Below are 26,137 nucleotides of genomic sequence, written 5' to 3'. Positions count from 1 at the left end.
AAAATTCTGAAATCTTCAAATACTCAATGACTTTAAGAAGAGTTGGTTGTGGCTTTCGATCCATCCTCTTATTTTAAAGAAACTCTGCCCTCAGCAGCTTTCTCCCAGCCCAGGCCCTGCAGCGTGCTGCCCCTGGGGCTGCCCAGCCGGTGCCCACGTTGTCCATCCTTGAGGTGTTTTAGCTGTCCCTCCTGGTTCAGCTGCGCTTGGAAATGCAGCTGAAAACCTGCAGTTTTGCTCCCTAAAGCCCTCCTGGTTATGAGCGACTTCCCTCGTGGTGTGCTGGAAGTCGGAGGGGGATTTAGGCGGCAGTCTGCAGCCAGGAGCATCGGGGCTGCAACATGAGGATTTGCTATGCTGGACACGTTGGTCAGAAAGATCCTCTTAAGGATGGGTGGGAGCTTCTGTAGAAACAGAACAGCCTCGTGCCGGTGCATGGGCTGCCTGCTTCTCAGCATCAGCCCCTGCAAAGCAGGCACAGGCTTGCCAGGAACCCAGCAGCTCTGCAAACATCAGCTGGGACGGAGCACGGTGGCCACGTGTCATGATGCAGAGGCAAGTGGTTTGACCTCGATCTCTTTCATTTGAAACAGCGTGTCTGCAAGCGCGGAGGTTAACAATGCACCAGCAAATGAAATGGACCCTGCTTGACGTGAGGTTTTTCCCAAAGGGAGCTCCCCGGATGACTGATCCTGGGCAGGCAAGGATTCATCACGTAGTGAGGAGAGAGGAACCGCTGGTGGGAAGCCCTTAAGCAAAAGGGCTCACTGCAGTGACCTAGAAACAGCATCTTACTCAACATCTGCTAAATTTCTTACAGAATTGGCTAGAAAATCACTTTCTCTTCCACAACTTTATTTTTCCTACTCAAATTAAGATCTGGGGAATAAATGGGCAGTGAAAAAGTAGGGTCAGCAGCCTGGTAGCTCAGAGCAGACCATTGTGGCTTTTTTTCTGCTTCCAGCAATGAACCAAACTCGCAGTGTGGAGGCTGCAGGATCTGTCTGCAAGATAGATGAGCTGTCCGATGCTCCCTGCTACAGCCTGTGCATACCAGGCAAGGTGCTTGGGTTGGGAACATCACTCTCAGTGCTCACCCGAACGTTTTGCAGCAGCCCTGCACAAAGAAAGGGCTGCATTGGTGGCGAGCGCTGCTGCAGCGTCGTAGCCGTGGCCGGGATTTTGTTCAGCCTCCTAGGAACAGTGCTGCAAAATCACAGCCCTGCTGCTGCAGAAATGCTGCCTGAAGGTTCCCTTCCCTGGGTGCTGCCGACGTTGTGCATGCCCTGCTCGTTGTGCCCGTGCCGGGGTGAGTCCGTCCTGCAGCCGGAGATGGGCTCCGTGCCACCGGCCCCACACGGGCTGCTCCGCGGGCTGCTTCTCCTGCCGGGGCTGCACCTCCAAGTCTGCATCAGCATCTCGTAATTTTCTGCAGCGAGCCCATATAAATCAGCGGATCCGTTTCTATTGACCATTAGGAGCTGTGGAGAGCCCCTCAGAGCTAATTAGTAATAAGAGGATGCCAATTAAATGCTGCTCCCTGGGCTGTACTGTCACTTCTCCGATACTGCTGCGTTGAAGGGGAAGGTAACAAAATGGAGCTCAGCGCATATGTATTCCATCTGGGAAGCAGGAGAAGGGTGGAGCCGCTTGTTAAATGGCAAGCGGTCCAAGTTTTAAAAGGGTTTATGAGTGCTAGATAAAATCATATCCTAAATGCGGTCTCAAAGCCTTTGCAAAGGTAGAAAACGTTTACAAAAGTTGGAGCTTGCTTTAGTGACTGTTCTCCTTTTCAGGTCACCCATTTACAGGTGTGGAAGTTGTATCTCTATCTAGTCTGTAGTGTTTAATGTAAGCAGGAAGAAAAAACATTTCCACGCTGCAGATTATAGCGCAAACGTGTTCGATAGAACCTAGGGGAATTCTCATAACAAATGAGTTTCATTTACCTTCAGCAGATCGTAGCCCAGCTTTGTTCTAAAAGCAGTACTTGCACAAGTTTTGAAGGCAGTCTCACCCATCCCAAAGGTTTTGCTTTGTGAAACTCAAGTCCTACCTTAACAGACGGGAGGATGAAATTGATTTCGTGCTGTCAGTACCCTGCTCAGCAGGCTGGCTTCTCCAGAGAGGGCTTGTGCTGAAAGCCTGCTAAAATTGGTGGGCATTGAATAGATACCAAAAACCAGGCTGCTAATTAGGAGTAAGAAGAGTTTTGGGGTTGTTTTAAATGGGTACCTCTGTAACCAAGACGTGGAGGAGGGGGAGGAAGGCTGCAAGACCCCGGTGTTGTGCTGGGGGCTTTGGCCTTGAGGCACAGAGGCCGCCTTGCACGCAAAGCGGAGGCTGGAAAGAGCAGGCCTTTGGGGACAAGCCCTTAAAGCCAACTTCTTTAATGCCCTCATGCCAAAAGATTGGCAGAGATGGTAGAAGTGCTCATGTCACCCCTGTAAAGTGCAGTTAACTCAATTATTGCTTTCACTACGCACAGCGTTGGCTATAGGTGAACCTCGGTCTCTTTGTTCCAGACGCGACCTTTCTGTGTGTGAATCAGTCCCACAAAACGGTCATTTTAAAAACACAAAACCTGACACCAAGCTGTTGCTCCGAGACTCTTTCTAAGTCGTATTCCTTTTGTACTTGTTGTGTCTGGGCTCCGCCGGGCTCGGGAGCTGTTAATCTTCCTCGTGTTTTCTTCCCCGTGGCAAACGAGAGGCAGATGTTCCCGTCTGGAGAGCTCCGCGCCCAAACGCAGCCGGGGTGCTGGGAGGGCCGTGTGGCGGGCAGGGACTTTTGGGGACTAATTCGTCCCTTGTTGTCAAAATTGCCTGGCTGGTTAGTTTAATTAGTTGCTTGGGCATTGGTCGAACGCAGTTGGCCCCCATGAGGCCCTGGTTATAACCCAGCCGGGTGGGCTGAGCTGTGCTGGGGGTGGCTTTGGGGAGCGTTCTCCTGATCCCCACAGCGCTTTCCTTTCCTCCTTGAAGGCGAAATCCTGGCTGCTGCCTTGGTTTTGGTGCCAGGGAGCCGAAGCTCGGAGCCAGCTCCTGATATCCGAGTCCCCAAATGTGTTTGCTGGGTGTGAGCCGTGCAGGGAGGGCAGGGATGGAGACGGCTTCTTGGTAAGCAGCCCCAGCTCCCGGGAGGCTGCTGAGCCAGGTGTAGGTGGCTGTGAGGCCAGATTTCACTGTCTTAGTACCTACTCATAGGATCCTAGACTCGTTTAGCTTGGAGAAGACCCTTAAGATCACAAAGCTAACCATCAACCTCTAAAGTCTGCTGCTAAATCATGTCCCTGAGCAACACGTCCACTTGTTCCTTGGTGTGGGGGTACCACGCTGGTTTATTTCCTTGCACAAGCAAGGCTATGAGAATTTGGGGGCCCCTGACCAAGCCTGTGGGGGATTTTAGATGCGATAATAGCTCGTGGGGTGGATTTCTGCAGCCCTTGGTTTGCACCACTGGCTCCGGTATGGATCCATCTCGTCTGGTTGGGAGCAAAGCAGAGGAGAATTGCTGCAAAGTCCAACCTGGGCTACTGATGAGTCTGTAGAGTCAGGAACATTAATAGGTTTTTATAAAAATCACTGAAGGGCAAGACAGATAACGATCTGCAGTCTGCCTTCAGGAATAAATTATTAATCTTATTTCCCTTATTAACTGCTTTCTGGACTGGTTGCGAACGATAAAATACTTTGCTCTTTCAAGTTCTCCTATCCAAGCTTGGTATTGAATTGAGATTTAAAGTGAAACAGCTGTGTGTGGGAGAGAAATAGATGGCAATGGAGCTACACGCGTTTATTTTTGATTTATAAAATGCCTGTCCCAGACTCAGCAGCTCCCTCCTGAGCGATGCGAGGCTCTCCTGCGAGGTGCCGAGTCCTCTCCACTCCCACAGCATCTCGCAGATCAGGAGCCTAGATGTGCTATAAACCCAAGCAAAACAGTGTAAAAATAGGCTGATGGCGTTGAGTGGAGGAAGTATCCCTGCAGCACCATAAGTTTCCCGCTGCCACAGATGCTGTAGTATCGTCTTATACAACTCGGCGCGGGGGCAGGCGGACAGGAGCGAGTGGACTCGGCCGACCGCCGTTGCCACCGACCCGTTTCATGCTCCTGTCCCCCAGGTCTGGCTGTAAGTTCTCATTTATTGACTCAAGGAGACCTCTGGAAGCCACCCCAAATGCAAATAGATGTCAGTAGTCGTGTAGCAATGTAACCTCCTAACTCCAGACCTCTTTGCTCTCCCTCTTCCCCCCCAGTGAGGACTTAGCCCACTCCTCCTCGTCTTCCTCGGGCTGCTGCATCAGCTGCCTCATTTCTGATGCTTATCTTCTGCCTTCCCCTTGCAGCGCTTTCTGATGCAGTGATGCTGCAAAAAGATAAAATATTGGGTCTTTCCTAGGCGCCGTGATTTCATTTTGAGCTTTGGGGAGCTGCCGGGAAGCAGGTGATGGAGAGATTGCGATGGAGCAGCCGTAAGCAGCGTCTGCGGGAAGGCTGAGTAGCGGCACTGTTGCTTTGCATGCAGATGAGAGGTTATCTGCAAGCCTTGGAGAGCCGCAAAGGTGCTCTGCAGATGGCTTAGAGCTGTCAAGGGGAGGGAAAGGCAACCTTAGAGCAGAGGGAAGATGTTAATAAAATTTAAATGTAATTCTTCCCATTTCTCAGTTCCTAAATGTGAAAAATATTAGCTTGGTGGAGACTGAAAACAGATGGTGAGCAGTTGGAGCAGATAAGCATGTTATTCAAAATAAACATTCGCCAAAGCTGGGGAGGTGGCGAACCATATTTCATTTCACCCTATTTACATTATCGGGTCAGGTTACACTGATGCTGCCTCTCGTTTGCATTCAGATTATCAACAGGGAACCCTGCAAAGCAAGCCTACTGCAGCGGGCCCTTGTAATCACATGGTTGAGCTGGAAGGGAGGTTTTGGGGCCATTTCCCTGGCCTTTTCTCCCAGACAATATATTAGGTTCGTTAAAGGAACTCCCCATGACCATCAGGGTCCTGCCAGCCACCGGAGAGGGCACCGGGGTCCTCGGCTTCCCTCTTGCAAATGGTCTCTGTTACCATTTAGACAAGCTTTGTGTTGTTTCATCCTAAACCTGTGACTTTTACCCATTTAAATGGGGGGGGGAAATGAGCCTCTGCTTCAACGGGCTGTTTCTAGAAGTGCTCGTCTGGCTGACCTGTAGGCATTTTGTAATTTATGCCTCTAGCCCGAGCGGTCATCTGAGGTGCTAGGGCCAGTGGAAATGGAGACGCATCTAGAGTGTGGCTCATCTCACCTGCTTTGATGAATATTTTAGGACGGGCTGAGCTGCCCTCGCAGGTCTCTGCCTTTCGGTGGGCTCCAGAAGGTGCCTGCGTGGCCGGCTCCAAGCGAGCGCCCGCGTGCCCCACGGCTCTGTCCTGCCAGACCTGACCTTGGGCTCTGCTCCGGAACAGCAGCCGGGGAGGCAGGTCTGAACCTGGGGATCTTCACTTTGAGGTGACGAGTGGCTCTTTAGGGTGGCTCTTCAGGTTTGGGGCACATTCTGCCTATTCTGTATGAAAGGTGAAAACATTTGCTCCAGTTAAACCTCTCAAAGTCTCATTTTGTGACTGTTCTCCATCCTGCAAGCTGCAGAAGCGAAAAGCTGGCTGGGTGGCACCGTGTCCTACTCACTGCGCTTCTTCCTTATTTCTTCCAACGCGTTTCATGTTTTGACTTCTACAGAAAGCTGGAGCACGCTAAGCTAGAGTGCCTGCACCCACCAAACGGCTTTGTGAGAAACAGTTCAGGCTCCGTGCAGCTTTTGGCAGGAGGAGCCGCAGCATCGGTGCCAGCACAGGCAGGTTCCTCCTGCCTGCTGAGCCGGCGACGGAGAGCCAAGGGGATCCTACACCTGCATCAAAAACACCTGGAGATACCCGTGTCTGTGCTGGGTGTGCCCCCAAACGCTCAGCCACTGGCTTAAATGGCTTTCCTGTGAAGGAGGAGGAAAGGCTTTACCCTCCTGAGCTGGCAGCAGGGGTAAGAGCCAGCACACGCAGCCTGTGCTCACACGGGGTAGCTGTATGGTGGTGGCTGTGCCCCTATAAACGTTATTATGTAAATTTGTATAAAGCTCTCCCTTCTCTGCATCGTATCGGTGGCTGTCTCTCTTCCTGTGCCCTTTGCTCTCTGCAAGCTCGGGGCTCAGCTGCTGCCACCAGCTCAAGGGTTCTGCTTTTGCATCGCTCTGCAGAGCCGGGAGCAGAGCGCCGGGCTGTCCGCCTGCCTCCTCGGGCTCCTCCTGGTCCTGCTTTGCTGGGAAGGTAACGCAGCATTTTCCTTTCTTTTCTTTACTTAGTTTGCTCTCTAATTGCTAAAGGCACTTAAAAATTAATTCCAGTTCCAGCGTATTTGAGATGGTCCCTAACGCGCGACTATTTTTACTCGTGCCTTTTTCCTTTTCTCAAACCCGCAAGCACGAGGAGATTAATAAAGCGGCTTCTTTATACAGTTTACAATGGGAGCAAATGCTAGCCATTCTTCTGAGGTTACTTATCATAGCAACACTCTCTTTATACTAAACACGACAGCCAGAAGACTTCTTTAAAGAAAATAAACCCAATGAAATCTGTCTGGGTGTTCAGGCTGCCTGCTCCATGTCCCTGCGTTGTGCAGCTCAAGCCTTGGTGAGCAAGGAGCGGGGCTTCTCCCCGAGCACCACTCGGAGCCCCGGATTTTCCCCTGACGGGTGCAGCTTGGCTCTTCCTCCTCTCCACGCAGGGGACCTCGTGGTCTCTGGTACACCTGGGTCCGTAACTGGGACGCAGTATGTAGGGCACGCAGCAGAAACTGCAATATGCCTACAGCTGTCCCCGATCCAGCCAGAAGCTTTGCAGCATCTGAAATCTGGAACTCCGAGCGCTGTGAAATCTGCTCTTCAGACTTCATCAGCTTTTCGAGAATATGAAATTCTCGCATCAAGCCAAGACTAAAACAGCATCTCCGTGCTCGGGTTTTGCTTTGCTCCAAGTGAATCATCTCCCCATGTGGAGCTCCAGCACCCGCCCCGCGTGGCCGCGGCGCTGCGTCCCCTCCCCAAGGTGCCATTTGCTGTTTCTGGGCGCCAAGTTAGCGCGTGGCGCTGCAAAGTCTTGCTGGTTGGCAGCTCGATGGCACAAGCGTCGTGCCATAAACACATCCAATCTGTGTCCTGCAGGCTCTGTTGGAAAAATAACGACACAACATTTGTAAATGTTTCAAAAGGAGATGCCATGAGAGCAACCCTTCCAGCCCAGTCCCCTTCGGCAGGGGCGGCGGCTGCGAGGAGCCCGGGGTGGCTGTGCGTGCAGGACCGAGGTCTCGGTTGGGGTTGGAAGGAAGCCTTTTTGATGGAGAACCCATCAACATTTCCAGTGTAGGCAGACGTCTTGAGACTCAGAGTATTTGGTCATGGACACATCTTCTTGGTGGTGTGACCCAAAGAGCCCCGGTGGCACTGAAGCACGATTTTGGGTGGCTGACGTGCTGGTGGGACCCGCAGGCGTTTTGAGGAGCTTCTCAGCATCCTCTGTGCATCTGGATGTTGCCATTGGTGAGCGAGTAAATATATCCAAACCCTGAAATGGGGAAGGAGGAGTGGGGGAAGGCACCGTGCCTCCAGGGACAGACCCGCTGGCTCGTCTGTAGCCCCGGGTCAGCGGGAGGCTGACTCCAGCCCTCGCTCACGGTCTGCTTCGCTCACGTGACTCTCGTTAAATGGATGTGTTTGGACTAAAAATCGGGAGTTTTAGAAAGATGGTTTTTATCTGCGTTTATAGATGCCCCAGGTCATTAGCAGGAAGCTTTTAAATTTCACAGCCCTGGTTGCTTCTCGCCTGTCTGTCAGCGTGCCTGGAAGGGGAGCTGTTGGCTTCTCCTGGGGCTTGGGTTCGGAGCCTCGTGCAGTGAACCCCTCGTGACGGGGTTTATTTCGGGGGAATAAACTCCATCTGACTTCCCCCGCCCCTGCTGCAAATTAACTTAATTAGCTCTGCTTTCTTTGCGGGTGCTCCGGTGCCGTATTTAACATGCCCTAGGACTGCGTTAGGAGGAAGGAGTTCTGAAGGCTTGGGCTCTCTTCCCCGATGGAGCAAGCGAACTCAGGCCAGGCTCTGACTCTTTGGCTCTCCTGCCCCATTTGCTTAGGGTGGGAGGAAAGAAGGGGGTTGTTTCCTCCTGCCCTTGCCATAAAGCTGCCCGCTGGAGATGTGTGCACGAACACTGGCGGTCTTCCTGCGGCAGCGAGGTGGTAGTTGTACAAATGCTGTGTTTGTGCACGAGTGTGGCCGGGCACACCAGTGCCAAACCACGTGTGAGCGGGACCAAACGCCCCGGAATAGTTGGCAGCATGGTGTTAGTATCGGTCTTACATTACTGTGTTAAAATTGATTGTAGTTTGCCGTGATTCTCGTATCTCTCCGCTTTGTTCGCGGTAGCAAAGCCCAGCAAATGCTGTTTCTGGAAGGCAGGCTGAAGCGAAGACACAAACCTGCTACCGTGGCAGCACCACGAGCACGGGTTTCACCGTGATTCCAGCCCCATCACCCCAGTCGCTCCAGCTGTGCTGAAGTGGCAGGAAAACACGGGGCCTCAGCATCCAGCCAGCGCTGCCCCTGCCTCTCCCGGACAGCCCTGCAACCAGAAAAAAAACACAAGGAATAACAAACTGAATTTGTTACCTTGCTGGCTTTAGCGGGGACATGCCATAGGGGAAATAAGGCAGCCAGCTTGTGCAGGGCGTGTGGGGGCAAGGCTCCTGCTGGTTCCTCGCCGAGAGGATTCCTGGCCAGCGCTGTGGCTGCGCTCCCAGAGGCGGCAGCTTCATTGTCGGGAGTGTCGGAGCAGCAGGTTTGGTGCTGGTGTTCTCTACCTGCTCAGTGCTTCTCTTTATGGGAACGCAGCGTTTAATAGGAGCTGCCCGAATTTGAGAGCTGGTTTTCTTACAGCTGGGAGGTATTTGTAAGAACAGCGGCGTTGTGTGGCACGGGTGTGTTTCCGTGCCACCAGCAGGTGATTACAGCACGCGGTGTCTCTATCAGCAGTTTGAAGAGGCATCACCTGCCCTTAATTACAGGAGCCCTGTGTTGGTTTTTCCAAAGGTGGATTTGGAAGCACTCTCTTTCAGCAGGCGATGCGGGCTGTGCAAGGGGCAGGAGCCCCAGGCAGATGCTAGGAACGACCAGCACCCATTCAGCAGGGGCATCGCGCAGCGGGGAGCTCGCCAGCAGAGCTGCACGTGGTGGAGGAGACCCGGGCAGAAGAGCCCTGCCTGGCAGGGAGGGGGCACGCACGTGTCGCTCTGCTGCCTGCCTCCATCCCTGCGACGCGCTGCGAGCTCCTCTGGCAGCGTGCTGAGCACCGACGTTCGCTTTCCTGGGAGCACAAACCCATTTTGCAGGTCCAGATGTCTCTGCTTACCAACAGCAGTCGAAGAAAATTGCTCCATTTCGCCCTCTGCGAGCATCCAAACCTTGCAGTTTCATCTCTTCTTGGCTGGATCGAAGAGGAGCTCTCCCGCTGGACTCCCGCCGACCCCGCTGCTCGCCTGTGCTGGGTGCTGATGGGTGCACCACATCGAGCTGCTCCTCTGGGCCCTTGGCTCCATCACCCAAAAAGCAGGTGGCCCGAAGCGTGCACACAAGGGGAAGAAGGGGAAGGGAAAGACAACTGGCAGCCCCATCCCTCCCCACACCGCCCCCAAACCAGGGCACAGATGGACATGCTGGAAACCTGTCAACGTTTTTGTGAAGGGCATGCTGGAACGCAGTCACAACTCATTAGTGAGCTAATCAAACGAGACAGGCGTCGCTCGGAGGAGCAGAAAGTGGTCAGCGCGTTGCCGAAGGGATGGCTCGCGTCGGGTGGCCCCGCGCTGCTCAGCTGAGGTTGCGGTGCCCAGTGCCTCCTGGGGAGGTTTTGGCTGCTCTTCGGAGATGCTCAGGCTTCTTTTATAGTGTCAGAAGTATTTTACTGTCTGGATTTAAAAACAAAACAAAAAAAGGCTTGCATTAGCACATATTTCCTATTTCTGTCTTGTTTCCTTCCGAGGATGAGTTTGGAGCCTGATGCTGCAGTGAGGAGCGCAGCCACCACGTCCAGCTGAGCTGTGTTAGAGAGAGAGAGACCCCACACAGGAGAGCGGCTGCAGATGCCTTGTGTTGAGTTGTTTTCAAGACACTTTGACAATTTCGGTAGCTTGCTGGAAGGATGCCACCCTCCTCACGGCTCGGACCTGGCAGAGGTTTTGGAGAAGTCACCTCGGGGCCAGGCACAGCAGACACGGGGCGGTGCGCGCTGCCTGGGCACCCGGCCTTCGGCAGCAGGCAGGAGGCGAAGGGCAGGGGCTGTGGTTTCAGCTGGGGCTGGCGCTGCCTCCAGGCACCCGTGCGCTTCCTTGTGGGCCAGGAACTGCGTCGCCGCGCGGGCTCGCTCATGCGTGCGTGTGCGGCCGCGTCTGTGCAGCGCGGGGAGGCTGCGCTCGGCGTTCACGAGGGAGAGAAGGGGCAGAAACGCTCAATTTGTGAGTTTGCTTTTAAGAACCAAACGTGCAACCAACCCGTGAGCCATCATGGGCGTACCCGGGAGTACCGAGGGGATTTAAAGGACGAGGGGAAGCAAAGCGAACAGGAAAATGTTTGTGGAAGCGTTTTTGGGCTCGAGGGGTGAGAAAGTATGGTTGAGAGACTTTGATGGTGAACATCAGCATCCTGAGCCTGTGTGTCAGGGTCTTGGGGTGCCCACTGCACCCCAGCTGTGTGGCCACCTGCACGGGTCCGTGCCCTGCCCCTTCCTCCGTGCAGAGCAGCCGGGCAGGCTTGTGTGACCGTCCCTCCTCCCATCTTCACCACCACAACTCTGCTTTGTGAGCTTGGCAGGGAAATCCTCGTCTGTGACTGTCAATAATGATACCACATTCTCTTTGTACAGTTGCTGGTGAGAAGAGGGTGCCAGTGATGCCCGGATCGCCCGTGGAAGTGAAGATTCAATCCAGATCCTCTCCTCCCAACATGCCGCCGCTGCCCCCCGTGAACCCCGGCGGCCCCCGGCCTGTGTCCTTCACCCCAGCTGCACGTAAGACGCCAGTAACACTGCTTGTCCATGAGATTAAATCCAGCGAGGAGGGAACTTGGCTTGTAGAAGTCACTGGTGGGGTTTCAGCTGCTTGCCAGGGCCGCTAGCCAGCATGGCAAGCGTTGGCAGTGCCGGTGGTGGTAATGGAGCGAGGGCTGGGGGCATCCTGCTGCTTCGCTGCTTACACAGGACGTGTGGTGGGGTCTGTAATGTTCCCCCAGCACCTGCCAGCTCCTCCCTTGGCCCCAGTGCTGCTGCAGTCGCTTCAAGTCACTCTCCTTGCAGGTGCAGCCCTGATTTCGGCAGTAAACTCCTTAAGAAATTGAAGTCTTTTATCAGGTTGGCTTCAAAGGAGCCAAGAGCTGGGCTTTTCTCTGTATCTTTGGAGGAGTTAATTCCCACTCTGCTGTATCTTGCTTTGCAGACAGCATTTCTGCAGCTGAGATTAGAAAGTTTTCGTCTTTTAATTTCCCAGCCTCAGAAATTCCTTGCTGTCCGTCCAAATTCTCTTTTTCTCCCTGTTTGCTTCATAATCTTTCCTGTTAAGCTGCAGCTCATCCTTGCCCTGCCCAGCCACAGAGCAGCCTCATGCCAGCAGCTTCCTTCACCTAGCTTGTTGCTTGGAGGTGGCTTCCCCAAACAGCCTTTTCTCACACCCCAGAAAGAACACAAACTCTTTTTTCCCCCTTATACAACATTTAAGCCATCATCTCTTAAAAGCATTATTCCAGAGCAAAGCCATTTAACTTAACATTTGGGCTTGAAATTATCTTACCCCGACAAGTGGCACATACACATTTTTCAGGCTCTGCCTGCCTTTTGTTCCCCGTGCTGACAGTCTCCCTAGCTGGTTCTGTGTTGCTTTGCTATCCACGGTGGTGTCTGGGATATCTCACAGTTTCATGTTGGCAGGGGATTTCGCAGATTTACAATTCAGCCTCTCTTTCAGGACGCTCACTAATGTATTGAGTGATGCTGGCAATAACGCTAATCACTGGGTTATCCCGCCAGACACGTTGTCCCCATCTTTATACACTGAGGGTTTTTTAATGGCTCTCCTTTTGCGAAGGCAGAAAAAGACCATTAGCAAAGTGACAGAAATTAATTTTTCCAATAAGGTTGTTTGACACACTGCTAAGGTCCAAGTAGCCTGAATCTGCTGATTCCAGATGACTTAATTGCCTCTTTTCAGGAGAGATGAGAGCTGCAACCTGTAATGAAGTTTACTCTTGCTTTTTAACTTCTCAGCTGTGCCTGAGGGTCTTGGTCAGAGCCAGGCTGTGTGAACCCTGCCCTGCAAAAGCCCACAGCGTGGGTAAGTGAGGAGGAGCACGCTAGAGGAAGGCTTTGCCTGCATGCAGGCAGCGAATCAGTAACAGAAGGCTTGGAAAAACAAGGAAAGTCTTAGGCTGTTCAGTACCTAAAGCAGGATTTAATGGTGTCGCCCTAGGCGATGACTTTTCCGTTCCTCCTCACACCTGTAATTCCACCAGGGTCTGTGTGCTGTCTCCCCAGCCTGCTCTCGCTTGCTTCAGCTCTGCTTTCTCATCTGGAGCCCAGGACCTGGTAAGGCTCCGTGGTCTGTGGCTGAGCAGATCCTGGAGATAGGCAGGATCAGATAACTGCCAGCTGCTCTGCGGTAATCCAGTTTGCAAGAGGGTCAGACAGGGTGAGCCTAAAAATGCTGAGAGCAGTTACTGGAGCTGCGTCCATCCAAAGACAGCCCCGGCTCGCTGGGCTGCCACAGCAGCGCCCAAATTCATCAACTGCTGCCTCCTGCCCTGGGCAGCCCCTGCAGCCCCTGCTCCCCCCTGCCTGCACGCAGAGCAGCCCGTGCTCTCCTCCTCCTTCCTGTGAAAGAAAAGAGGAAGAGAAATAGAGAATGGGGCAAAGCGCCTCAGCCACAGGCTTCAGAGGGCACAGAGCTGAGCCCGCCTCTGCTTGAGAGGAGCTCCTCCTGGGTGGCTTTGCCCCACGTTTATAATGTTTGTATCATGAATTAAATGTTCATTATGAGTATTTGTCCTTTCAAACCAGCTCGGTGCTGGCTGGTACGCCCCTTACTGCTAATCCCGTGGGTGTGTGCGGTGTCTCTGCGGGACATCTCTGCTCCTTTACTGGCTCGGGGATGCCGGTGTGGGCAAGAAGTTCCCAAGTGGCATTGATCCGTAGCAAAAGGCATGAGCTCATTTTGCCTTTACACCTCTGTCCTCACAATCTGAAATGAGAACTTCACTTCATCGTCCCTGTGCGTGCAAAGGGACGTGCCTTCGTTATGCCCCCAAAAAGCCTTTCACCCCTTGGTTAGCACGAGCCAGCTTTGAAGGTCTCTTCAGCCTTATCTTTCCCTTGGATCTTAACTGACTGTGGTTCATCTTCCCCGGGCTCACCACGGCAGGTCCAGGTGTGTGGAGCCCGCACACCCTCGGCGTGCCCCAGGGCGGTTTAACTGCTCGGGTACGTCCCGTATTTTTCTCTGAAAACCCCTAACCGGCGGTGTTCTTCGGAGGAGCCAAGAAGCAATCTTTGTGAGGCTGCGGTGGGAGTTTTTGCATCTCTCACGTGCTGTGAAACTTCAGGAGCAGCACACGCCTTCCCCTGCCCGGGCATGCCAGGGTGCGAGGGCAGAGCACTGGCTCTGGTGTCCTTCAGCGCTCGCCTTCACAAAGTTTTTGGGTCTGGGCTTTTAAGGATAACCCAGTGCGTCAGCTAAAACTCTATTTAGATGGTGTACTTTTCACCTCTAAAATTCTGGGTTTGTGTGGAGTTGGGCCCCACGCGCACAGCTGCTCTCCACCGTTTCCCAGACACGACTTCAGATTGCACAACGGCAGCGTGGGGATGTCAACAATTTATTCTAATCCCTCGCGGACTTCCCAAACTTCCCCAACCGAAGGCTGTTTCAACATGCTTTCTGCTTAGAGGAGGCGAAGGCGCAGATGGGACCAGGTTGGGAAAACAAGCGTGTTTGTGAAACACCCTGCGAGGCCCCGGGGAGGCACGCGGCTGGGCACACGGGCAGGAGGCGCCCCTCGGGACGTGCCGCCAGCCCCCCCGCAGCACCTGAGCTCCGGTGCCCGTCGGCAGGTCCCGGGCTGCGGCGAGCACTGCGGGCTGCCCATAAATGATGTGGCCGGGAGGGATGGTTGGATCGGCTGGGGTGTTGCTGGTGACCATCCCCGTCCTCTTAAACAGCAGCCCTTGGGGACGTGCCCACCTCACACCGATAACGCTTTTGTCTCTGCCTTGCAGTGCCCAACGGGATAAACCATTCCCCCCCGACGCTCAATGGGGCACCGTCCCCCCCCCAGCGGTTCGGCAACGGCCCTGCCTCCTCCTCCTCCTCCTCCCTGACGAACCAGCAGCTCCCCGCCACCTGCGGCGCCCGGCAGCTCAGCAAGCTGAAGCGCTTCCTCACCACCCTCCAGCAGTTCGGCAACGACATTTCTCCGGAGATCGGGGAGAAGGTCCGGACCCTCGTCCTGGCCTTGGTGGTAAGCACGGCCAAGCACAGCCCCGCGGAGCCACACGGCGGCCGGGGGGGCTTTGCTGTGGCAAAAGCATCGTAGCGGTGGGATCCTGGCAGCCGCCACGTGCCGGCGTTGCACAACCCCGTGTGTCTTTACAAGCAGGGCTCCGCAGTGTTTATGCTTTCTGGTAAACTCGCTGACTTTTATTTCTTGTCTTCAGTGGGTTTCAAAAGCTACTTGGCCGGTTGCGTTGCTTTGACATGAGCCCGGCTGCAGCTGAACCTAAGGAAACCTAAAAGATTTTGGACTGAACTTGATTACAAAAGCTGCATGTCTGGGGCTTTTTGCCATCCTTGCTGGAAGCTGTGGCTGTGCTGTGCTTCCTGGGTAGCTGTTGGGGGTGAAGCTTCCACACAGGTCAGAGGAGACTGCAGTTTTCTGCTAGGGAAACATTTAATTCCTTGCACCCCATAAGCCTAGAGTAGGAGGGATTTACGGCTTCTGGAAAATTGGTAGTTGGAAGTTGAAAGCTGCTCTGTGTGAGAGCACCTCTGACTGCAGACCAATGCTTGTGGGTAACTGGTGGGCCTGTCATGCCCAGGGCCCCATCCTATTTCCTGCAGCTCCGCAGTACGGTGTGGGGGCGTTGAAAGCACGTCTTTCTGAGGGGAAGGAGGATGCTGAATTTTGGGGCTTCCGGAAATGCCGTGTGGGGGTAGTGTCTGCGTCTGCTCCTTTCCAAAAGTCCAGTTCTAAGTCTGGCGTGTGGAGAACCTCCTGATGCTTCAAGCATTTCAGTTCTGATACGTGGTGCTGAGCCCAGTGTATTTAATGGGCTTCTTTCCTCTTTATGGGCTGTCCCGCGCAGCTTAGCCCAGCCCCACCAGCACTGCGGTGTGAACCATTGCCGAGGTCTGTAGGAGATGGGAAACGTGCAGCTGGAGGCCTCTTCTGATACTCTGCTGCTTCGCCTGCATTAACAAAGAAATTGGTGGCTGTGCAAACTGTCATTCGGTCATACTCGTGTTTAGGACATTCTGAGGGTGCAAAGGTAGAAAGGGGCTTGGTAAATAACACCTCTGTGCGGCTTTTGCCCTTGGATTTGCAATAGCTGAGACTATATAGCATGCAGAAGCAGTAGATCTATAGCCTCCTGCCCCTTTGTGTCTTTGGAGAGCTGAAAGCGTCCTTCAAAAAAGAAAAGAGTGGGTCTGGCTGCAGGATTGTATCTAAGACTTGCAGATTCACAAATTCACTGCTAGCAGTGGCTGTGCAGTCTGTGTGCGAGCCTAGCCAAGGCCCTGGAGCACAGCACCATGCCACCTGCCCAGCTGCACCATCACCCAGCACAGCTCCTGAGCTGGTTTCTGCTTTTTGGCAGGCTTGCTCTTGAGGCTCAGTGCACAGCAAATGGGGCTGGACTGCAGGCACAGAGTATTTCTGCTTCCCAGATTGGCATGGGCAGAACAAATGTGAGGCTGGATGCAGCCTCGGGTTTTTACAGAACTTGAGCACTGGATGCAAAATGCTGCCTCTGAAAGCAGGCAGGCCTGTATATCTCCGTGGGTGTAAGGTAGTAGCTTCGCTTACCACTTCGGAAAGGAAATTAAAAGCTGTTCAGGTTCCCTGCTCATCCTTCTCACCCCTGACAGCAATTACTGCTGCAGGGATGAGCTCTGTAGGTGCAGCGTATCCAGTGCTGCTTGTCCAGGTCCAGGGAGTGCACAGCCTAAACAGCCTTGGGGGAGCCCGTGCTGCTGGGGTGAGCAGCAGGCTGGCAGTCACTTTGTGGGTAGCAGATAGGTGAGATGAGCTGAGCTGAAAGGGGGGAAGGAAGGAAGGGGGAAGGAGAGCAGCTCAGAGCAGCTGGAGCCACCGCCTGGCTCCCCTGGCTTGCCCCAGGCCACCTGGGCAGGGTGCAGGAGGTGGCAGCTGGGTCCCGCTGCCTCCAGAGCAGGTCCCTGCCTCCCACCCCAGAGCTGGGAGCGCCTGGCTGCGTGCCACGTTCACGCCTTGCCTGGTGTGGTAGATCTCCCTGCTTTCTGCTCCGTTGACCTGAGTCTTTTTGGCTGTGCTAGGCGGGATCCGATGCAAACGTTGTCAGTCCTGTCACGGCAGATGCAGTCTCCCTTCCAGTTCTGTTCATTTTGAGCTGTTTCCCAAGTGTCTAAAAATAAGAGCAAATTGTCATTTCATTTCTTAATTTCTTTTCTCAGAACTCAACGGTGACAATTGAGGAATTTCACTGCAAGCTGCAAGAGGCGACGAACTTCCCCCTCAGGCCGTTTGTGATCCCCTTTCTGAAGGTGACAGTGAGCTGATGGGGCTTGCTAACAATTTGTGTGTTGGTCTGTGCTACTTGGCAGCGTGTCACTAGTAGCAAAGCTCTCATTTCAAGCACCAGAACAATTTTGTTGAAGTCCAAGACAGACTGCGCAGACCATAGCGATCGCCATGTGCGACTGGCTCACGGAGAGCGAACGTTGTAATGAGTGCCACGTATGTCTGCGTGCGTGTCAGGGATAAGTGAGACAAACCGAGCTCTGTGCTGCACCTTCTCATCCAATAATCTGATTTGAAAGTGCTCAGATCTAGAATATTTGGGGTGTTGGCACAGGGAGTGTGCCTGGAGCAGCTCGGTGCTGTGATCATGCTGAGATCACACCGGTAGATCTGCGCGGCGCAGGCATCCCAGGAGGGAACGCGCTGAGCGGGGGCCCAGGCTTCACCTTTTATTGCTCGCGGGGGTTTTGTGTACGGAGCAAAGGCCCGTGCAGCCCGCGTGAAGCAGAGCCCTGCCTGTTTTCCAGGCCAACCTCCCTCTGCTCCAGCGCGAGCTGCTGCACTGCGCCCGGGCTGCCAAGCAGACGCCGTCCCAGTACCTGGCGCAGCACGAGCACATCCTGCTCAACACCACCACCGCCTCCCCAGCCGACTCCTCCGAGCTGCTGATCGAGGTGAATGGCAACGGGAAGAGGCACAGCCCGGACAGGTAAGAAGAGCCTGTACCACTGCCAAGTTCCTGAAGATGTGAGTTTTGACAGCAGCAAAGGTGAAACAAAATTTGTAGCGGCGTCCGGGGCCAAACTGTAAGATCTTAACAGCTATGTGAATGAGAAGTGCTGGCTGTCCGTGGCTGTAGCTTCTCCTCACAGTACTCCTGCACTGAGAGCTCAGCTGGGGATCCTTTCTGAGGGCTTTCAGGCAGATTCTGTCCCAGAGGGATTAGTTCAGTAGATGGTCACTGAAATACCTGGGCTGGAAAGGCGGAGAGCAGCGGCACTGTCAGCGCCAGGAGGGATACGGCTCATTTTCACTACTTTTATTCCAAGAAAAAGTTGTTATGTAATTATGTGGAGCACACATCAAATTTATAAAAACTGTGAAATCTTAATTTGGTCATGCTTGGAAAGATGAATCACAACACTCAGGCATTTTGAACTTTTTTTTTTTAACGAGGTCATTTCGTGGATTTGTTCCCAAGTTGAGCGTGTTTGGTTTAGCTCCCTGCTTTTACCCCCCAGTAAAATCATCGTTGCCCCAATTCTGCATCCTTCCCTTTCTGAGCACGTTGATGCGGCGCTAACGAATCCTGTCTGTCGGTGTGCTTGCAGAAGAGAAGACAACAGCTTCGAGAGAGAGACGCTGCCGACGGAGCCCCCGGCCAAGCGGGTGTGCACCATCAGCCCTGCGCCACGGCACAGCCCAGCCCTCAGCATCCCCCTGATGAACCCCGGCGGGCAGTTCCACCCCACCCCGCCGCCCCTCCAGCACTACACCTTGGAAGACATCGCCACCTCCCACCTCTACAGAGACCCCAGCAAGATGCTGGAGCACAGGGAGATTCGGGACAGGCACAGCAGCCTCGGTGAGAGGGTCTGACGGGCTTCAGGTTGTAGGAGCTGCGAGGTCCAGCAGTGGAGCTGAGGAGTCTGTCCCTAGTTAGCCCCTGTTCAGCCACTCACACCTAAAGCTGGGTAATTCCAGGCACGCCAGATCAGAGTAGGGAATTCAGAGAAAACCTCTAGCATTGAAAGGTTTGAAGCAGGAAGGCTGAGAGGCAGAGCGGGTATTTCCCTCTGTCTGTATAAAGGATGGAGCCACCGAGGACGTGGAGGAAGGACCCGGTGTTTGTGTTGAGTGTAGCCCACCCAGCAGGCAAAGATGATGGCCATGGGAACAGAACGGAACTTTTCAGAGGTGACTCTGTCCCCAGCCCTGGTGGGGGTGTGCAGGTGAGCTCTCTGTTTCCAACAGGGCAGCCTGAATCACGAGCTCTGAGCTCCTGCGGCTTTATAAAAAGGGAACTGCCCTCCCAAGCGAGTCAGGTCCAGACCAGTGAGGGGACTGTGGCACTTCTGAGATGCTGACACAAGCAGGGGTACAAGCAGCAGTATGCAATTAGCCTTGTCTTTGAGAAGTGTTTGAAATCACAGCTCTGTTTGTTGCTTCAGGGCCACGTTACCTCTCCAGCTCTGAAAGCACTTGGTCCATCTAACCACTGTTGTGGCTGTGGTTTGTTGCAGGTTTGAATGGAGGGTACCAGGACGAGCTGGTGGACCACCGCTTAACAGAGAGAGAGTGGGCTGATGAGTGGAAGCATCTGGATCATGTAAGGAGCACTGGGAGCTGTGGGAAGCTCTGTGGGACACAACCCAGCACTCACCTGCCCCGATCTGTGATTTTCTTCTTGTTGGCACCATGTCCAGGCTTTCCGAGTAGATGAGCAAGCCACCACAGGAAGGTCGATGGTGGGGAGGGCAGATAGGAGCAGTAGCAGTGTCCTGGTAGTTTTCTTCTGCCCGTGGGCAGTGGAAGCCAAACCCAGCCTGGACTCAGAGCTTGAGCGGGGGAGTTTCTCCTTTAGAGCACGGCTGTCAGAGCAACCAAGCCCAACCTTGTCCCTATAAAGGTCTTTTCTGCAGCTGCCCAGGCCAGCACTGTACCAACAAGCATGCAGATGTGTTATGTGCAGCAAGTATATGGAATTTGCAGAATAACCAACCCCATCATTATTTTTTAAAAGCTTTTTTTCCTGGGTTGCCAGCCTTTTGTGGGTCACAGCTGGGTATGGACAAGAGTTGGTACTTCTGGCAGACCCTGTGCAGAGCCTGGTGTTCTGCACTGAGCGAGGCTGCTGGTCCAAGCTCTTCACTGGAGCATTTTCCCTACAGAGAGGGGATTGAAATTCAGCTTTAATCACAAATGCAGAGGGTCCCCATGCTTGCTTATACCCAAAAGGTGATGTTTTGTGGGGGTGTCAAGCCCCATAGCTAAATGTGGTGAGTTGGGATGTGGCTGTAGAGAGCTGGGACCAAGCCCAATTCCTCTAGGTCAGAGACAGAGGTGTCATAAAAGTCACAAAAAACTGTTCCCTGGCCAACAGTGCATTGCATGGACACACTGTGCCCTTAGAGACCGGTTTGTTCTCACCTCCACCTTCAGGAGCAGGACCCTAAAGGTGTTCAGCCACACCTGATGGTGACCAAAGCCCAACGGTGTGGGTGTGATCACCTCGTTCCCAACTTGTGCTGTGTCCAGGCTCACCTGCACTCCATGTGTGGGTAGGGACCCACCTCAGCTGCCTGCTCGGGCCCTGCTCCCTCTGCAGCACCGCGCTCAGACCCCAATCCTCTGCATGGACCTCCCACCTCCCCGGCACAGCCCCCCGGGTACCTCCAACGAGAAATCCCGGAGCAGCCCTCGTCGTCAGGCAGAAAAACTGAAAGCTGGTCCTTCCCCGCAGGCGCTGAACTGCATCATGGAGATGGTGGAGAAGACGAGGCGCTCCATGGCGGTGCTGCGGCGCTGCCAGGAGGCGGACCGGGAGGAGCTCAACTACTGGAAGAGGCGCTGCAGCGAGACGGCCGAGACGCGCAAGGCGGGCGGCGAGCTGGTCTCCAGACAGCACAGCCCCAGCAGCTCCGACTCCATCAGCAGCGGTAAGTTCCACCTCTGGCTAACGTTTCTTAATACCTGCTGTGCAGAAAAAAAAAGAAAAAAAACAACAAAAGAATGTGTGCAAAGTTTTAATTTCAAAAGATTCCATTTTAATTGTGAACTTTTTAATTTACCAAAAAAGAAAAAAAAAAGCTAATGATTTCTTCTTTCCAGCATGGTGACCAAATGCTGGCTCTAAAACTCTTTAGACTGATAATGAGTTGTTAAATAGAACATACTGAAAAGATCAGCTTGACTTCCCTTAACGAAATTATAGGGAAAAACTCACGCTGGTAAATCACTTTCTGTGATAATTCATCTATCATCGTGGCAATTTTGAGCATTACCTTGTAGATGAAAAGCTGCCATTACTCTCCCCAGTCAAGAACACAATTTCCATTGGAACCCAAACTATTTTTGACCTTGAAGAATTAAAAAATAAATAAATCTTGATCAGTGCATAACTGTTCTCAAAGCTTTGAAGAGAGACGAGTCATTGACCGTGTGGCAGCTCCTGGGTGAGCTCCTGGAGCCAGCGCTTGCTGAAGTGTGAAGGCATTTTTTAGCAGCAGCTTCTGCTGGTGCCAGGAGAGCGTCTTCCTCGGCTGGGTTTGGCCAGCAGGTGCAGCTCGACACCAGGATCCTCCAAGGCTGAGAACCCAGCTGGGCAGGAAAAGTTGTTGGTTTCCTTCCTCTTTTGCTTCCAGCCTGTCTTGCATAAAGGATTTTAAAGGGCAGGACCTGCTAATTCTGAAAATGCTGAAGGCTGGTGTAAGAGCTACTACTACCTCTAGTTCAAGTTATAAATGCTTTTTTTCTTTTTTTTCCTATCATGAGTCAATTAACTTCATTGCAACTGAGGTCTCTTCCAACCTAGAAATTCTGTGATTCTGTGATTCTGTGAATATTTTTTCCCCTCCAATAGGCAAGGGCTTTTTACCCTTCACAAAATCCAAGCTCGACGTGCTGATTTTATGCGTTTGGATGGGAATTCTAATCTCCATCCAAAAGCATTTGCTGCAAGTGCTGGAAAAAAAACCTCATTCATTCAATAATGAAAATACATGTTTCCTAACAGTAATAATAAATGTCAAACTCAAAATGTCAATTTGGTGTAACACAAACAAGTTGGGTAAGTTACATAAAGAGAGCGAGCAAATCTTCCTGCATGTCAAAAGAGCACCTGAATTTGGGTCCAGCTTAGATTTAGCTGCAATTGAACAAGTTTTGGTAGTTCTCAGGCAGTGAGAATGAGTATTTCATAGGAAAACAATAACAAGTACACGAGCAAAAGCAACTAAAATAGAATATGTTAATGAGCATTTGCTGTTTGCAGCTTTAAATCTTAATTTACCCTTAGGGTTTTAGCTCAGTTTGATTTCAGTCATAGCACTTCTAAACAGAAGCAACAGGGAGGATTGTGTATGTGGAAACTTCAGTGTGGGAGCAAGCGCGTAAATGGAAGGAAGAATAAATTAAAAAAAAAAAAAAATCCTGCTTCTAAATCAGCCCTTGCCCTGCTTTGGGAATATCATGCAGATCTGAATTTCAGATTTGAAATTGTGAATGGCTTTTAAAGTTTCACCGAAAGGAGGTAACTTAATTTTTGGTTAAAAATAAATAAATTCTGCAATAGCTTGACGGCTTCTTTTAGAACAATTTTAGAACTGTGAAGAGCGCAGAGGACGGGAGAAGCGTGCAGAGCTTGAGGTCAGGGAGATGAGCCCAAGCACGCTGGGCTCCATCTGATTGCTGAGGGTAGGGACCGAAGGAGCAGGGCCAGCCCCTAGCCCTCCAGCACCTGGGTGCAGCACAGCCCGTATACCTACAGCCCTGTGCTGCTGAAGGTGGCACCATTTCTGGTTTTATCGGGAGCCTTGTTGATGTTTTCTCCCTTCCTGGGAACCCAGAGCCAATTCCCAAACTCTGTCGCTGTTGCGAGAAGGTGCAGCTAAATGTCAGGAAGCTTCCCCGGACACACCGCAGACTGCCACGAGCTTAAATAACCTCACAGCCCTTGACATGAATCAGCTTTCGTTCTGCCAGTGCCATCTGACCCTTCAGAAAGTTCCTCTGAAGTGTTAAATAAAGGGATGTGGATAGAAGACAGTGCAAGGTTTCTGTGTTTAGATCCTCGTGTGAGCGTCCCCATCTGTCAGGTTGGCTCCCTGGGTGCTGGGGAATGTGTACAGCTCTCAGTGCCAGAGAGCTCGCAGGACGCTTTGTCCATCCACCCGAGCCTTTGAATTGCCCCTGGGAATGGAAAGAGCTGCCTTTAATGTAAACTGCTGCTCCTATAGATTGATGTTCCAAGCCAGTGGGCAGTGCAGATGTTTGATGGCACGGGTTTATAAGTATTGCTTGTTGTTATAAAGTACCGGGAGATGGAAATGGGTTGTACTGCATCATAAATTATGCAGGGCGCTAATTAAATGTTGTAATTTATCATCTAAGTGTTTGATGAATGGCCCTAACTGTAGGAATCCTTTGTTTCAAGTTTTAGCCTGTTAACCCGACCCTGCCTGGCCGCTGTCTGTGCCAGGTCCCCGGACAGAGCCGGGCATTCCCCAGCCACCCCGCGGCCGGCAGTGGGCTGGGATGAGGCTCTGCCAACCTCTCCCCTGTCCCCTGTCCCAACAGATTCGTTGCGGGAGTTCAGCAGCAGGTCGGGAACGGGCTACGTCACCGAGGAGATATGGAAAAAAGCTGGTAAGTGTTTGTTAGGAACCTTGGCAGGGGCCGCTGCCAGATCCCTTGAGGTAAACACAGATGCTGCACGTTGCTCCGCAGCGACTGGAGAAGCCCAGCTGCAGGAAAGCCCCGGGATGTGCACATCTGGCTGCCCGCACCCCCAGCCCCGGCTTTGCCAAGGGTGCTCCTGCCTACGGTGTCGGCGGGGAGCCCGCGGGGCCGAGCCTGGCTCTGCTGCTGGCGGGAGCAGCCGCGGCAGCGGCACCAACCGAGCCCCGTGTCCCCCACCCGCGGGTGTCCCAAGTCGAGAGGGGCCGCGGCACCGCAGCTCCGTGCCCCCGTCCTGCCCAGGCTGGCGTCGCCCCGAGGCTCGGGCAGGCTGCTGAGGCTGCTGTTCCCTTCCAGAAGAAGCCGTGAACGAGGTGAAGCGCCAGGCCATGTCGGAGGTGCAGAAGGCCGTGGCGGAGGCCGAGCAGAAGGCCTTCGAGATGATCGCCTCCGAGAGGGCTCGCATGGAGCAGACCATTGCGGACGCCAAGCGCCAGGCTACTGAGGACGCTTTCCTTGTGATCAACGAACAGGAGGAGTCTACGGAGGTACGGTGCCAGGGCCGGCCCAGCTGCGGGGACGTCCCCAGCGGGGAGTTTCAGGGACTCACCAAGGCCCTGGGTGCCTGGCTGCCCAGGGGTGGCCTGGAGCCTGCAGCTCCCCCATCCCTTTTCCCTTTTAAAAGCCTCTCTCCGGTCAGTAACTAAAAGGATGCACTGATACTGTAAAAAAAAAAAAAAAAGAAAACTTTAGGTTGGATTTTATTGGCAGAGGAATCAGCCTAAACTGATTCCCCTCTGGAAGAGCCCTCGGGTGCAGTGTGGTTGTGTGAGGGCCCAGCCGGGCACCGTTAGCTGGACACGGGGCAGCCACCAGGGATTTCTGTGCATTTGGAGAGCAAAGAGAAAAGGGTGCTGGTGGGTACGGCTTTAAAACAGTGCAGGGTAGAAACTGGGTCCCACGAGAGGTCAGAGTTCCTCATTTCTTGATGGTCTGTAATCACACCCTGCCTTGGTGCTGACCAGCGCGGTGGATACGTGCTGCCTTGGACCTTGTCAGTTTGTGAGCTCACAAAACACGTGCCCAGGCAGCATGAGTTAGCTGCTCTCCAGAAACAGGCCCCGCAGTGCTCTTGCTCCTCTGATCCCATGAGATCAGAGAGAAACCTGCGTGTGGGACGGCTGTCCCTGTCCTGCTGGTGACACCTAACGAGGTTTTTGCATCTCAGGAAAGAAGGGAGGGCTCCTGGTTTGTCATAGCCAGCGACACCTGCCGAGTGGGTGTCTCAGGGAATTCCTTTCCACCCCTCAGTCATTAATTATCACTCTCGCTGTCCTTTAACTGGAAACACATTTCATTAAGTTTTGGAGATCTCAGCTGCACTGAGCACAAATTGCTCGGTTAATTCCTGCGCTGCGATGTCATGGCCACTTGTGGCTGCCTTACTGCTTTCATTTCTCTGCACAAATGCTTTGGGCTTTGTTTCTGCTGACCAAAAATCTGATGGGAGTGAGGGCTTCGTGTCGCTTCAGGCCACGTGGGCAGTGAGTCTGGATCCCTTCTCCTGCGGGGCCTGGGACACTCTGGGCACCCCACGCAGCAGGAGCCATGTAAGCATCAGGTGTTATTGCAGCAGTGGGCATGCTGTGAGACTTCCCCTGAAATCACTGCAGGACAGATGCGGCAGTCAGTAAACACATGATGGGAGTGGGTGGAACTGCTGGGGAAGGAATGAGATAAGCAATGAGCTTTCTGTAGGGGAATACCAGGGGAGCGTCCTCCTGGCTGTGTGTCCCCCTCGCGGTGCTGCTGCACAGGGGGTGGGAGCAGTGCAGGACCTTGGGAGTCGAGTGAGCACCCCGTGAACCCCACATCCCTGGCCTGTTTCCCTAAGGGCCCTGTTCACAGGCTGGCGTGTTCTGGCATGCCGGGGAACCTTGGGAATATGTCTGAAGCCGCTGCTCCAAGTGCAAACAGCCGCACAGCGCTGGCCCAGCTCTCCCAGTTACTGTAGGCTCCTGTGGGGCCTCTCTTGGTTGCGAGTCCTGCTTCTCCCAGCAGCTGCTCGCTCCTGACCAGCTCGCTTGGGCTCTTTGGCAGCCCCAAAGTCACCGTGGGCACAGACCCCGCTGGTGTATGCGTGGGGCCCGGCAGCCTTCCTCTCGCCTTCGCGGCAGCAGTGGCCATGAAATGTGCCCCACTGAGCAGGCTGAGAGAGGCCCGGGGCTCTGGCAGGGGCTGCTCTTTCACAGCTGAAGCTGCCCTCCCAGTAGGCGTTTGCTAATGCAGGGGTCCAGCTGCAGGGAAGCAAATCCTCCCGCTCCCCTCTCCGGAGCAGCTGCGGCCGCAGCTCCCGGCGCTGGCCCCCTGCCCCCGTGCTCGCGCCGCGCGGGCGGTGAGCCCACCAGCTGACGCCTCGCCCGCCGGCCAGAGGGGCTCTGCTCCTCGTCCAGACTGAAGGCTGCGCGCTGGCAGCGCTTCCACCTGGCTGGGAGGCTTTCAAATGGGCTTTTTCTTTTCCAAATTAGCCGGCTCTGACCTCTTGTGCAGCTAGGCAGGGTGCAGAGCAAATGGTGCCTGTGCAGCGCTGTAATCCCCGCGGAGAGCGCTTGGCTGGGAGCGGTACCAAAATAGAGCTGCTTAAAACAGGAAATAAAAAGACCAAATAGCAGCATCTGTGGTGTGTTTTTCAGTCCTTGCCTGCTGTTTCCTGTGTGCGTTTGGGTGGATCTAGGGGAGAGGATGTGTGCAGCGCAGTCTGGCAGGCTTTTGTAGGGCAGAGGAGTAGGGGTTAGTACCCTTGGCAAAGGGCTGTGAAATAGCAAGAATAAATGGATTGCTCATCTTAATATTACTAAATCTGGGCCAGAGGGGGATGAACGTCCCCTCCAGAGCTGT

General features: G+C 53.6%; 1 protein-coding gene across 5 annotated transcripts in view; it reads left to right on the top strand.

Annotated features, from left to right (window-relative positions):
• Positions 1-26,137, top strand: part of CBFA2T2 (CBFA2/RUNX1 partner transcriptional co-repressor 2) — a 58,702-nt gene that overhangs the window by 29,943 nt on the left and 2,622 nt on the right. For 4 of the 5 annotated variants that reach the window (XM_068700051.1, XM_068700050.1, XM_068700053.1 and 1 more), the window contains exons 2-10: positions 10,947-11,090; positions 14,343-14,584; positions 16,777-16,866; positions 17,371-17,552; positions 18,175-18,428; positions 19,087-19,172; positions 20,307-20,502; positions 23,141-23,209; positions 23,597-23,787. In XM_068700051.1, the coding sequence (XP_068556152.1) occupies positions 10,947-11,090; positions 14,343-14,584; positions 16,777-16,866; positions 17,371-17,552; positions 18,175-18,428; positions 19,087-19,172; positions 20,307-20,502; positions 23,141-23,209; positions 23,597-23,787 (1,454 nt within the window). Of the gene's footprint in view, positions 1-10,411; positions 10,540-10,946; positions 11,091-14,342; positions 14,585-16,776; positions 16,867-17,370; positions 17,553-18,174; positions 18,429-19,086; positions 19,173-20,306; positions 20,503-23,140; positions 23,210-23,596; positions 23,788-26,137 lie in introns of those variants that run through there. The other variant, XM_068700049.1, reaches the window with a different exon arrangement.

Source organism: Anas acuta, chromosome 16 (assembly GCF_963932015.1).
Source record: "Anas acuta chromosome 16, bAnaAcu1.1, whole genome shotgun sequence".
NCBI classification, from domain to species: Eukaryota; Metazoa; Chordata; class Aves; order Anseriformes; family Anatidae; genus Anas; species Anas acuta.
This window is presented reverse-complemented; position numbering and strand designations above follow the sequence as displayed.